The sequence below is a fragment of the Gymnoscopelus braueri genome (genome assembly GCF_963280865.1).
Source record: "Gymnoscopelus braueri genome assembly, chromosome: 15".
Lineage (NCBI taxonomy): Eukaryota > Metazoa > Chordata > Actinopteri > Myctophiformes > Myctophidae > Gymnoscopelus > Gymnoscopelus braueri.
Window position 1 is genome coordinate 18,242,248 of NC_137620.1, and position 14,181 is coordinate 18,256,428.

The 14,181-nt window shown below is 43.9% G+C and overlaps 1 protein-coding gene across 1 annotated transcript in view; it reads right to left on the reverse strand.

Moving 5' to 3' along the window:
- Nucleotides 1-3,751: 3,751 nt before the first annotated feature.
- Nucleotides 3,752-14,181, reverse strand: part of arhgef40 (Rho guanine nucleotide exchange factor (GEF) 40) — a gene marked incomplete at its 3' end in the record, with an annotated part of 75,491 nt that continues 65,061 nt past the window's right edge. The window contains exons 22-27 of the mRNA XM_080450824.1: nucleotides 13,081-13,287; nucleotides 11,420-11,605; nucleotides 10,218-10,398; nucleotides 8,740-8,841; nucleotides 4,002-4,111; nucleotides 3,752-3,760 (exon numbers count right to left, since the gene is read on the reverse strand). Of these exons, the coding sequence (XP_080306950.1) occupies nucleotides 3,752-3,760; nucleotides 4,002-4,111; nucleotides 8,740-8,841; nucleotides 10,218-10,398; nucleotides 11,420-11,605; nucleotides 13,081-13,287 (795 nt within the window). The remainder of the gene's footprint in view (nucleotides 3,761-4,001; nucleotides 4,112-8,739; nucleotides 8,842-10,217; nucleotides 10,399-11,419; nucleotides 11,606-13,080; nucleotides 13,288-14,181) is intronic.

Sequence of the window (14,181 nt, forward strand, 5' to 3'; positions counted from 1 at the left end):
TTCAAACAATTTCAAAGAATTTTAAAATGTTTCACAGACTCTCAAAAATAGCCCAAATAGCTCACAACGCATTGCGATGCAAAGGTGTTTTTGAGCTTGTACTGGAGATCAGCTATTTGGGCTATTTCTGAAATATAGGCCTTAAGTGGTTAAAGAAGGAATGGAAGGACCTACGGAGGGAGGGAAAAGCGAGGCAAGAAAGGAAGTAATGGAGAGGAGGGAGGAATTAAAATGATGTCTGTGAGCTTCTTCCTTGCTTTGTGTTTCCGTGTTATCTTCATCCTCTCCTAGTCGAGTTTGAGTTGATCCGTCCGTATGTCTGCTAGAAACGGTTTTCCTCCTCACAAAGTTCACGGTCCAGTTTCTGGCTGGAAAATGAGGGTGGGGGAGAGAGAGAGAGAGAGAGAAGAGAGGGGGCGAGAGGGAAAACAAATGGGAGAGGAAAATGAGAGTGATCATATGTTAGATTTCCAGATCTTGCGTCTGGGCATCAATTACAGAAATGTTAACAGTCGGTGATGATGACTTTGTCTCAAACACGACTTCTTCCACGAGAACCCACAGAACATCTCAAAGTGAACCATGAGAATGACAGAAACAATGATGGTAGATGAGACAGACAGACAGACAGACAGACAGACAGACAGACAGACAGACAGACAGACAGACAGACAGACAGACAGACAGACACACACACACACACACACACACACACACACATATAGAGGCAGAGTAGAGAGAGAGAGAGAGTTGCAAGATAGTTTTCTGTAAGTTGCAATGTAACACAGCTCTGTTTACACATTTCTCTATTCACATTTTATTGTATACGGTACGTTGTTTTGTTTTGATTGTTTTGTTCCACTTTTTCTTAAAAAACATATGTTTTTCTCATGCCAATAAAGCACCTTTGAATTTAATTGAATTGAATTTAAATTGAATTGAGAGAGAGAGAGAGAGAGCGAGAGAGAATGAGTGACAGAGAGAGAGAGAGAGAGATTGAGAGAGAGAGAGAGAGAGAGAGAGAGATTGAGAGAGAGAGAGAGAGAGAGAGAGAGAGAGAGAGAGAGAGAGAGAGAGAGAGAGAGAGAGAGAGAGAGAGAGGGTAACATTGACACGAGCAGCAGCATTGATAGGAGGGAAGATGAGAGATAGGAGGGAGGGAAGGATGGAAGTATGTAAGGAAGGATGGAGTGAAGGGAGGAGGAAAGAGATGTATAACATACTGCAGCTTACTTTGGCTGAGATGAGATGATGTTAGACTGCAGTGGAAGGAGAATTGATTCTGGAGAAAAAAATAACCACAAATATGTTATAATTTATTTTAAGATGGCACAAAAATATGCATGTGATAATAAGCGTTATGTGCTAATGTGCGACCGAGTGCACGTCACCACGAACATACAAGTGATTTCGCCTGGAAGCGTGTCTTTTGTGTGTGTGTGTGTTTGTTGTGTGTGTGTGTGTGTGTGTGTGCGTGTGTGTGTGCGTGTGTGTGTGTGTGTGTGTGTGTGTGTGTGTGTGTGTGTGTGTGTGTGTGTGTGTGTGTGTGTGCAGCTGGTTGCACAAACATGCAGCACAAGCGATTCCGTCTGCTTGCACGTTGTACTGCGTGCGTGTGTGTGTGTGTGTGTGTGTGTGTGTGTGTGTGTGTGTGTGTGTGTGTATGTGTGTGTGTGTGTGTGTGTGTGTGTGTGTGTGTGTGCGTGCACAGTGTGGCAGCATGTGTATGTAGATGTTGGCAGGCGCCAACCCGGCCTCTGATGTCGAATATGCTCAAATATCTGCGTGTGTTTGGGCTGTGTGTGCATGTTTGCTCGTGTGTGTGTGTGTGTGTGTGTGTGTGTGTGTGTGTGTGTGTGTGTGTGGTGTGTGTGTGTGTGTGTGTGTGTGTGTGTGCGCATGTTTGCCCGTGTGTGTGTCTGTGTGAGTGTCAATCTGTTCTTTTCACAGTCTGTTTGCCAATCTGTCATATACTGTTTGCTAGATAAGGAAATTGTGTGTGTGTGTGTGTGTGTGTGTGTGTGTGTGTGTGTGTGTGTGTGTGTGTGTGTGTGTGTGTGTGTGTGTGTGTGTGTGTGTGTGTGTGTGTGTGTGTGTGTGTGTGTGTGTGTGAGAGTGCGTGAGTGTGTGTTTGCATGTGTGATTCAACAAGTCAAATAGCAGCAGCACCACTTTGCCATTTCCCAACGACTAAAAGAAAACAAAAGAATACAATCCACGTGCACTGCATTCCACGCACGTCCACACACACTAAAGACATCATTTCCATTAAGGTTCACCAGACGGAATCAAAAGCAGAGGATTCCCACCCTGGGAAATGGAACTCCGATTCCAGCGACGCAGGGGTAATCCCGGTGACCAAAGGGTTAAATGCATCTGTCACGTGACTACACTGTCCCCCCATTCAACTCTCAGTCGGGGACCCCCCCCCCTCCTTTTCCTGTCTAACTTCAATGTCCAATCATAATACAGCAGGAATGTCTATGACATCATCTCCAGGAAGAAAAAAGAAAAGAAAAACTCAAACCTTTGACCCCTGCTTCTCATTAATACTAGATAATAAAATCAGCTGAAGGAGTAAAAAGGGGAACCGTGGACTGTTTTCCATAACTGACGTTAACCCTTTAAGACCTGAGGCGTTTTTTGGAAAAAAAATCTAACATTTCTAAAATAGCAGATCTACAAGCTCATAGCGCGGCACTCGGTGCCGCGCTATGAGCTTGTATATCTGCTATTTTTGAATAGCCAAAGAAATCTAAAATGACACAGATGCTTCTCCCGGTCTTAAAGGGTTAAGAAGTCATTCGTCTTCATAGAGTGTCAGATGGATGGATGATGACCCCCCACCCCAAGTTCCAATGGAACATTTACATTTAGTTTTGAATCTACTCAAATAAAGGCTTAAAATAGGCTATTAACATTTTGTTACGAAATAATCTCCACCAGTTGTTCACAAACGTCAAGGAACCCCCACATCGACACATTTCTTTTTGTTCATGGACCCCCCAAATTGACCCAAATTTACAGTTCAAGGACCCCCAAATTGACCAAAAATCTTATTGCAAGGACCTCGAAATTGACCCTCAAATTTGACATGGATTTTGCCGCGGGACCCTCATCTGAAAGTATTTTGTGCCAGGGAGCCCCCGCCAGAGAGGATTTGTGTTGTTAACATGTTTGAATGTTCAAACAAGCTCACAATACGTCGAGGTATTGTGAATTGTCTATTTTGAATAGCTGAATAATGAAATGGAGTTAAACTGATTTTGCTGGGGTACTCTTGTAACGTCCTATATGTAAAAGTCACTGATCTACCACACACACAATGAATGTAAGTAATAAAACAAATATTATAACATAACACCTCAAAAGTCACAGTTGAGACATTAATCACATTAACTTTGCCACATTTAAAAAATGTATTCAATATTTTTTCAAAATGTCATTTTTTACATATTGCTGGAAATAAAATAAATCCTGAAAATGTGCAAAAATAGCATTGCGACAAGCTAGTGGTGTGCGATATGACGATTAAAAAGCCGTGAACGATTCGAATGTCTCCACGATCTGACTTTTCGGAGAGATCGTAGAGATCGTAATACAGCGAGTGCACATTCTATGCATTGCAGTTTCTAATACCTTATACTCTATCGCAGTAGCAATGAATGGGCAGACAGAGAGACAAGCTGTGAGATAGATCGGCTATTTGGGCCATTTGTCGTAAAACAAAGTATGGGATTTTCTGTATCAATCATAAACCCTGTGATTAAAACAGACGTGGAAACACGATGAACCCCTGGTGAACTTCACTTCTGGGTTTTTATAGGAGAACTAACTGTAGAACTGTACTTACACAAACAAACAGAAATCAAAGCCCTGTGGATTTACAACTAGCGTGTGTGTGTGTGTGTGTGTGTGTGTGTGTGTGTGTGTGTGTGTGTGTGTGTGTGTGTGTGTGTGTGTGTGTGTGTGTGTGTGTGTGTGTGTGTGTCAGGACCTACCTGTGTGTAGGTGGTTGACCCGGAGCCTCTTCTAAGGTCCCTCCCAGACGCCGGGGAGCCCCCCTCCTTCTGACTGCCCACAGAGGACGAGTCAGAACAACTACTGTGGACTGGAGAGAGAGAGAGAGAGAGAGGGGGGGGGGGGAGGGAGGGAGAGAGGGAGGAAGAGAGAGAGAGCGAGAGTAATTAACAGATGTTGTCATTGGTACAATGTTTCCCAGGTGAATCATCAACATGTACCCTGGATCACACTTAAATCCAGGTATGAAAACAATGATAATTGCATATTATACGCATAATACTTAATACGCATAATTCCTATATTGTCAATATATCATGCACTTTGGCAGTGTATGAATGGTTTTACCACACTTGAGAGAGAGAGAGAGAGAGAGAGAGAGAGAGAGAGAGAGAGAGAGAGAGAGAGAGCGAGCGAGAGAGAGAGAGAGAGAGGGCGAATGGTGAAGGTTGGTGTGAATTCTTTTCAATGAATGAACATCCACCACCATGTTCTCTCACAGAGGACGATTCATGCATTGAGAATTATCCTGTGTGCTGTCCGCTGTGCTCGACGAGACACCTGGTGTGCACTATGTGCATTACAACCCCCTCTATGAATGAATGGGACGGGGTTATTTTGGCTCCAGGGTCACGATTGGATTCGGAGGCTGAAAGCACGTACTCAGAAAGAATACAAATAATAACATTTAGCCAATAACATGTTTTGGCCACATTTGCCCCTGGCTCTCCCACACTAGCACTATGTAAGCATACCCCTTCCTGGAATTGATGTTGTATCATGACTGAGAAGGACAGGCAGATAAGGGGCAGTGGTGTAAAGTAACTAAGTACATTTACTCAAGTACTGTACTTACGTATAATTTTGAGGTATTTGTTTTACTTTACTGGAGTATCATTTGAAAACTTTAGTAGTGGTTACTACTACAGTAACCACTTCAGCCCTATATACATTTTGATACCAATACTTTTGTACTTTTACTCAAGTACATTCAGAATTCCCGACTTTTCCTTGTAACAGAGTATTTCTATATTGCAGTACTGATACGATACTTTTACTTACAGTAAGTAAAAAAATGTAATACTTTTTCCACCACTGATAAGGGGAGTCACACAGCAGAGAAGTTACCCACAAGAAAGCAGTGACCTGTAATAAGACATTTCTGTATTTTGTATGTATGTGTTTCTGCTATATCAAATTTAATGATTTTTTTTTTTGGACAAATACTAGAACCCTCAAAATCCCAAATGCTTTAAGCATGCTCAGCATGGGCAAATAAAAAAAATCACACCCAGTGTGAAGTGAGTGGTGCTATTTATGAGTTATTAATTTCATCATGCATCTCGGTAGCCAATCACAGCACGTCTGCGAAGTTTGAAGTTAATTTCATCATGTGTCTCGCTAGCCAATCACGGCACGTCCTGCAGAGCTTAGCCTATGGGTGTGTTTTCCACAGCATGGCGTCACAGCGAAAGACAAATTTTCACGACGGAAAGAAAAACTTTCGCCACGGATGGGTCCTACACCCTCTTATAGGAGTGGTTACACCGCTCAAAAAGTCAGCACGGGCAAATATGTATTCATGAAAACCTTGTTGCTGCCTATTTTGGACATTCAGGACACATTTGTGACAGGGTCAGAATATGTCACAAGCAGGCAAATTAAGCAAATATGTTTTAGTTTTTAGTTGTAGTTGTTGTTTGTTTTGTTTTTTTGGGGGGAGCCTTTATTTTTACAGGAGAGAGAGATCGGGAAGGACATGCAGCAAAAAGGCCTTGGGTTTCAAATGGGTACCCACAACAACCTTCACATAAATACAGTATTCAAATACATCATAATTATAATAAATCAGTACTTGTATGGCACATCATTTGAAATCTTACAATGGGTAAAAGAAACTGAAGAATGACGATGGCCCACTTTGCAGTTCATTCTAACATACCCTGCCACATTTCACATGTTGTTAACATTTAATTAGCTCCAGTATATTTTAACAGTTAAGTGTTACTATATCTTGCAAAAAAGGGCACACACCCAGTTACACACCATGGGCTCAATCCAACCTCCGGGCCACTTATCATCTCTTCTTTCTTTCCCATCACTCTCCACCATGCTGTTTAACCCATTAAGACCTGGAACTGTGTCATTTTTAGATTTGAGCTAAAAAGCATTATTTTACACTTTGGGCTATTCAAAAATAGCAGATATACAAGCTCATAGCGCGGCACCGAGTGCCGCGCTACGAGCTTGTAGATCTGCTATTTTTGAAAAATCGTGAAAATGTGTGCAAATCTTTGAATATATATATTTTTAAAGCGAACATTTTTAACTCAAATCTTTGCTTCTGGGGGTCCCTGGAACAAGATATTTTGACTGGGGTCTGCGGCCAAATACATATAATTTTGGGGGTCCTTGACATGAAAAAGATTGAGCACCACTGATATAGAAACATAAGTTTTTCAGAAAACTGTTGGGATTTAGGAGACATGTAGAATCGGCTTCAGGTCTCAATGGGCTAATAATACAAAACTTGATTGCCTTGAAAAGTAATCTCCAAGAGAGAAAAACACACTTTGAACAACAATCCGGCGACTTCAAAAACTGGACTTCCTGGACTGACAAATTGAACCGAAACACAATCTGCCCTGACCCTCATTCAGAGAGGTTTGTAAGAGGAGACATAAAAAAAGAAATCAGGCTTTATGGGTGTAACTACATGTGCATGCAATGTGTGTGTCTTCTTCTTACAGAGTTGGAGGGAAAGAAATGATGCTGCGTTCAAACAATGGGATCTAAAGCAGGGGTCTTCAACGTTTTTCAGGCCAAGGACCCCCTAATTGAGAGAGAGATGAAGCAGGGACCCCCACTACATATTGTATAACATTGTGTTGCAGATTAAACGTTTTCATGTGTATGTTGGATTCATGTTAATGTGAATTTTCAGACCTTTAACCACTTAAACCATCGATACTTAGTAAACTTTCACTCCATACTTAATCTGCTTTTTTCCCCTCGACACCAAACCTCTTTGCCGAAAATAGCCGATCTACAAGCTCACAACGCCTCGCACTGTGAGCTGTTCTCCTCAGAATAGGGATGCTAGGGTTCAAGTGGTTAATGTAAAAAAATATATCCTATCACACAAAGATTTGGCGGCCCCCCTGTAGTAACTCTGAGGACCCCCATAGGGGCCACGGACCCCCTGTTGAAGAGCCCTGGTCTAAAGTATGTCGGAATCTGGTGGCATAAAAAACAAGACGGTGTGATGGAGTGAACGTCATGTAGATGATGCCAGTCTGGTCTACATATGGAGGGATGCAGAGACAGTGGATCTAAGGTATTATATCGTTGCCGTGGGGCAGAAACCTCTTATCTATATATCTTAAATTAACCCCCTATTTGATCATACTACATCGTCACACAAAAGAAGCAGATTTACAAGCTCGAAACATGGCGCGAAGCGACGCGTTTTGAGCTTGTAGATCTGCTACTTTTGCATTTTTTTCAATTTGAATCAGTTTTGGACATATGAGGTTTCCACCCGACACAGACGATATTCAAAATTGTGAAAACGATTCACACCAAGATATGAATACAAAAAAATCACAATATGTGAAAAATATTCAGGGATTTACTGTCTTGGCCTACTGGCAGCATGCACAACAAGTTTGGCAGTGATCGCTCCAGTGGTTTCCGAGATTAGTCGTGAAGAGACACAAGACAGACACACGCACACACACACACACACAGACCATCTCCTAGACCTAGACGGCTCGCCCCCCCCCCTAGGTACCACTTCATAAAAACCATCCAATCAAATTAATCAGAATGACAACTCTGTCTCTATTCTCTGAATTGCAGGTCCAGATATTTTCTCTCACTCTGTCTCTACCTCGCTTTCCCCAGAACCAAACGGCATTCTATAAATCCATCAGTGGACGATTAGGGACGGGCATTTGGGCATTTCTTTTTAAAGGTGTACTCGTGGGAGTGATAGCGGTTAACGCGGTTAAACGTAGTGTGACATCCTTTATACAAATGAACATTGCAGTGCATATCACAAGACTTGGACACAGCAACGGTATCATATTGTATACCGAATGCAGCACCGCTGACATCATTACTTGAGCACAGCAAAGTCAACCTTCTCATAACAGACAGAGGCTATAAGATGAATGGCATCTAAATCAAGTTAAACCGTCATCTATCTTTCTGGACATAATGTTCCACTGTCTTATGGTTTCCTAGTTGTTCAGCTACAGTTTCAGAGCAAATCCTTTTCATTATTTCAAAAGATGAGCCATTCAAAATGAAAATTAAACTTACCTGGCCATTGTATGTAAAATACAAAGTCACCATTCCCTTCTTAAGATGTTCCTCGTTTTCTATGGTAATATGATATATTTCGTGCCAGTGGATTAATTCCACAGGGCCAAGCACCAGGCACTGCACTGTGGTGTTCTGTTGTTCCACCATGCGTGTTGCCAAATTAGAATACAGATTAAGGGACTGGGCCGCTGGCCTAGCAGTCCGGGCACTTAGGCTCTGATACCCAGTGCGGCGAGTTCGAGACCTTTGCTGCGTGTCTGTCCCTGTCTCTCTCTCCCTCTTTCCTGTCCATCTTCACTTAAATTATGATTCTTCATCTTCAGTTCAATTATGATTATTTTGGGGGGTCGTGGCATGAAAAGGTTGAGAAGCACTGCTCTATGACTCTACCTCGGTCGTAGATGGAGTCCAGCTCTGAGACCGGGGCTCCTGTAATGTCCAGCAGCAGTTTACTGGACACTCCCATACACAGAGACTCCTTCAGACACAGCTCTGGAAGACAACAACGGAAAGGACAAGTCACAATATTATTGCAAAAGCCCGTTCAAAATGGTCTTCCAATTAATGTAAGGTCTAAATGTAAACATCTAAAGCTGCAATCCGTAACGTGATACAAAGAAATACCAGGTGCTCTCGATTAGAGTTCAAAAGGTCCAGTGGGAGGTGCTCACTATGTCAAAACACAGAACTCAGAACACAGGGGAGCCCTTTGGCTCACTTCAAGCCACACTCATGAACAAGCCAAGGATATCGTTAAAAAAACCTTTAAAAGCCAAGGGAATAAAATAAAACAAAAAAAAAGGTTAAAAAGCCACACAAGGACGGCGACCGGGTTCGACCAGGTCCTCCTAAGGGCGTGGCTAGAAGCACTCAAGCCACGCCCTGAGGGAGACTAGGGTTCATGTGGTTAAAATGTGAAGGTCACAGGTCAAAGTTGGTACGGTACTTGTGTTTAGGGCTGCAACTATCAATTATTTTCAATTATTCTATTAATTAACTTTTCGATTAACACATTGAATGCCAATCGCGTAGATCTACGCGAACCTATTTAAAGCCGCAGCGTGCCAATGACCGCCGGTTCGCGTAGATCCCCCCCAGGTGCACTTTCGGAATTTTTTGATCCATTTCCGGTTCCGGTTTGATGACCGGAAACAGAATTATTTGGGATCCGGTTTTGCCGATCGCGTCGGCCCTCGTTCTAATGACGAAACTGAAACTCAATTCTCTTCCTGTAGTTTTTTCTCCTCGCATATCCCTGTTTAACGTAAACCCTTCTAACTACAACCATGGAGCTCCGTTTGACATGTGGTTTTCACTGGTAGATTCAGTGAGATTTCGCCGATGTAAACAGATAGTGCACAGCTCAATCTTAAGGATTTTAACAAGATCTATGGCGACGTGAAAAAACAACAATAACACGTTGGCACTGGTGAGTACATTATGAGATTAATGTCTGGCATGGAATGTGTTAATAGAAAAGGTGTGTTTTCTTACATTTGAAAAATATCCTATAATATTGGCTAATGAGAGGGAGGGCCATCGGGCGAGCACGCTCATGTCACTATGACTGATTTTCGTGACCAAATATGGCACTGGCCGGCCGGCGGACCACGGCAACAGAAGGGCGACATACTGTACAGTAGGTGTGAGGGCCCGGCCAAACCTCTTGTTTGTATATAAATTAATCGATTAACTATTTAAAGTCGCACAACTGTGTCATGCAAAAACTGTGAAAATAGCTACAACTATTTCACTATTATAGTTTTTTGACATAATAACATGCCCATAATAACATGCCTATAATGATGTCCGAAATAGGGATCGATTACTAATCGTACCCCGGTACGTGTTCCACGTGTTCCACATACCGGTGTTGTTGATGGCGTGCGTCCAGAGCAGCTGGGCGATGTCGTGCGTCCAGGCCTCCCTGTCCTCCGGCTTGTGGGTCTGGAGGGTGAGACAGTCCTTGGTCCGGGGAGCCTGTCGCACCCACAGCTCGAACCTCAATCCATCATCACCCACGCTCTGGGTGAGACCCATCTCCCCCGACTGACCACAGAGCAGGGTGGAGAGAGAGAGACAGAGGGTAAAGAAACAGTTGGAACAGTGTGTATATTGGACTGATGCAATTTGTAAAATAGTATCGTTCTTTGTACGTGAAAGACAGAGAGATACTGAGTCAAAGACAACAGGAAAAGAGAGAGAGAAAATAATAGAAAAGAATGTTTTTGTGCACGAACGAGGTTTGTGTTACGTACCATGATACTGTGTGTGTGTGTTGTGCACTGTACATTGATACTGTGCTTATGCACGTGTGTGCGTGTATGGGTGTGAAAAGAGAGAGATAGAGGGAAAATAATGGATAAGAATGTTTTTGTGCATGACAGAGGTGTGTGTTACTTACCTTTATACTGCGCTTATGTGTGTGTGTGTGTGTGTGTCTGTCTGTGTCTGTGTGTCTGTGTGTGCGTGCGTGCGTGCGTGCGTGCGTGCGTGCGTGCGTGCGTGCGTGCGTGCGTGCGTGCGTGCGTGCGTATGAGAGAGAGAGATAGCTTGCACCTTTGGGAAGCCTTTATGACCACGGTCATTAAATACCAACCACTTCTACAGACCATCTCAGATCTAGGTTATAGGTGCAGACTGTTTGTTTTATATTTGGTATCCAGGGACATATACCATATATATATACCCACAGACTGGTTGTTAGAGGGTTTCAACAACCTGGGATGCCCAAAAAGGAGGCAAAAAGGCTGGCAAAGTATTGTGCTGTCTCTTGCTATAATTGGTAGCCACCACATATGGCGGAGACGCAGTTACTTATACCCATAGAGTACTGAGTGACAAGCTTATTGCATCATGAAGACATATGCCATGATTTTGTGAATGTAATCTTAACTGTACCTTTAATGTGTGTCCTTGTATGCTCTCCTTTATGTGGACATGAATACATTGTGAAAATGTGTCTGTACTGCCTTTAGTGTGTGTGTGCTTGTACGTCTATGTGCGTGCGTGTATGCAACTACAGTATGCATGCGTGCGTGCATGTGTGTGTGCGTGTGTGTGTGTGTACCTTGATGCTGTGTTTATAGGTGTATGCGGTGCGTCCCGGCGCGGGGGTCTTCTGTTTGGTGAAGATGATGATGTGCTGGTAAAGGAACACGCTCCTCAGCCCCGCCCTCTTCCTCCGGGCCCCGCCCCCTCCGCACACCACCAGCTCGCCGTGTCGCACTAGCTCGCCACGCTCCGCCACTGGCACCTGAGAGGAGAGGGGACACACACACACACGCACACACCCCCACACACATGCGCACACGCACACACACACACACACACACACACACGTAAAGGTATTGTACAAGAATGCGTGCAATAAATCAAATACTCATGCAAACAGAAACAGAAAATAGCTTGTACTGTACATACAGTATGTACACATACCTGTGTACACACCCACACTCACAGGCACGCACGCACACCCACACATGCACGCATGCATGTACGTACGGCCGCGCACACGCACGCACGCACGCACGCACGCACACACACACACACACACACACACACACACACACACACACACACACACACACACACACACACACACACACACACACACACACACACACACACACACACACACACACACACCCCTCGGTGGTTTAATAAGAGGGTTGTGGAGCCTGGTATACTGTAAGTATCTCAGTGGGAGTGTTTACGCTGCTATATAATCTCCTCGCTCCCTCTCAGAGCTGGTCGAGAGCTCACACACACACACACACAAACGACTGAGACAGACAGAGCGAGAGAGAGAGAGAGAGAGAGAGAGAGAGAGAGAGAGAGAGAGAGAGAGAGAGAGAGAGAGAGAGAGAGAGAGAGAGAGAGAGAGAGAGAGAGAGAGAGAGAGAGAGAGAGAGAGAGAGAGCGAGCAACTGTAATAGATACAGCTGTGTCATAATAGCACAATGAGGCAAGCGGTTACAAGGCCAAATCCAGTGTTAAGGTTTAATATTGTTCTGGCTTTTTTTTTTACTGATATTACAGTGGAGAGAGACAGGAAACAAGGACAGACAGTAGAGCAGGTGGGGTGACATTGAGCAAACGGGCTGCCCGGGTCGGGTCGGGGGTCGAACCGGGGACTCACTGTCAGGCATCTGAGCCTACAGTAGTATGGTACCTGCCCTAACCACTAGGCTATCAGGTGCCCCAATTCAGAATGTCAATTTCACCCTGAAAGTTTAAAGATGGACTAAATGTTTTACACATACAGAGTTAGATGAACGACTTATTCAGTAAAATGTGCAGTGCTAAGGTACCCAGATTTACAATTTAGGCATTTAGCGGACGCTCTTAATCCAGAGTGATTTACAGTAAGCAAGGTAAACATGAGGTAATACCTCAGATGGAACATGCATGGAAAAACACAGCAGCGCTCTATCAAAATACAAATGAACACTACAGGAGTTCTTCCTATCAATACTGCTTTTATCTCTCTCTCTCTCTCTCGCTTTCTCTTCACTGTCTCACTTTCTCTTCTCTCTCTCTCTCTCTCTCTCTCACACACCATCTCTTCTTTCCCTCCACCACCCCTCCCTCCCTCCTTCCGTCCAAGTTCGGTTCACACATAGCGAACTCTCGCAAACAGGGCACCCCGTCTGAGACGAGACCCCCCCCCCCCACCCCCCCCGTGCCTTTTTAAAAAAAAAGTCAGGGACGTTCAATTCTCCTCCTCACCGGACAGCCGACGATGAGGTCGCTGGCCCTGAGGTCCTGGCCGTGGCGCTGGGCGTGTCTGAGGATGGACAGGGCCGAGTCGGAGGCCGGGTTCAGCCCTCCCAGCTCCTCCAGGGCCTCGCAGTACTGCTCCAGCCTCTGGGTGGGAGCCTGGAGGCAGTGGGGGAAGGAGAGGGGGGAGAGGGGGGACGCCAGGGGGAGCTTTGTCTGGGGAAAGGGGGGGAAGGGGGGGGGGGGATAGAAAGGTATAGGATAGAGATGGACAGGGAAAGGTTACGGCAGTGGTTCCCAAACTGGGGGTCCTCAAATTATTTTTCAGGGGGTCCCCAGATGATTAGCTTAATGTGCAACATTGTTTTTTCACTCAACAGAAAACAAACCAACGTACGATATAAGTGTATACTGGGTATATCTGCACATTTCTAACAATTTAATGACTTTCTAACAATTTAATGGGACCGCGTCGCGTTGTGAGCTTGTCGATCTGCTATTTTCAGCGAAAGCTTTCCCCACAATGCTGGGGTTTAAAGGGCAAGACCACTTTGGTAGAGGTTTGGGTTGTGTAGTTACCTTGCCATGATGTAACTCCAAAGGTGGACAAGAAAATGTCCTTGATAATTGAATTGATAATTCAAAATATGCTCCTCATTGACTTACATTGTACGGTAAAACTGCTCTCAGATCTTCAAATAGTAAAATCAACAGGAAGTTGACATTTTTATTAAAAAAACAAACAGTACTGGGTTTGGTTATGCTCTATATTGTCTGAATCAGCTATGTTTGGGTTCATTTATGTGCTAAAAGAGTGACTTTGAGAGCTGTTTTACCGTACAATGTAAGTCAATGAGGAGCATATTTTGAATGATCAATTTCTAATCAATGGAGCAATTATTTTTGATTTCTTGCCCACCTTTGGAGTTACATCATGGCAAGGTAACTACACAACCCAAACCTCTACTAAAGTGGTCTTACCCTTTAAGTGGTTAAGAGCTTTTTAATACCAAATTGGCCAAATGGTCAAATATTACGTAAAAGAAAAAAGAGGCAAACATTGTGAAAATAGCCGAACTACAAGCTCACATTGCGAGGCGTTTTTCACAA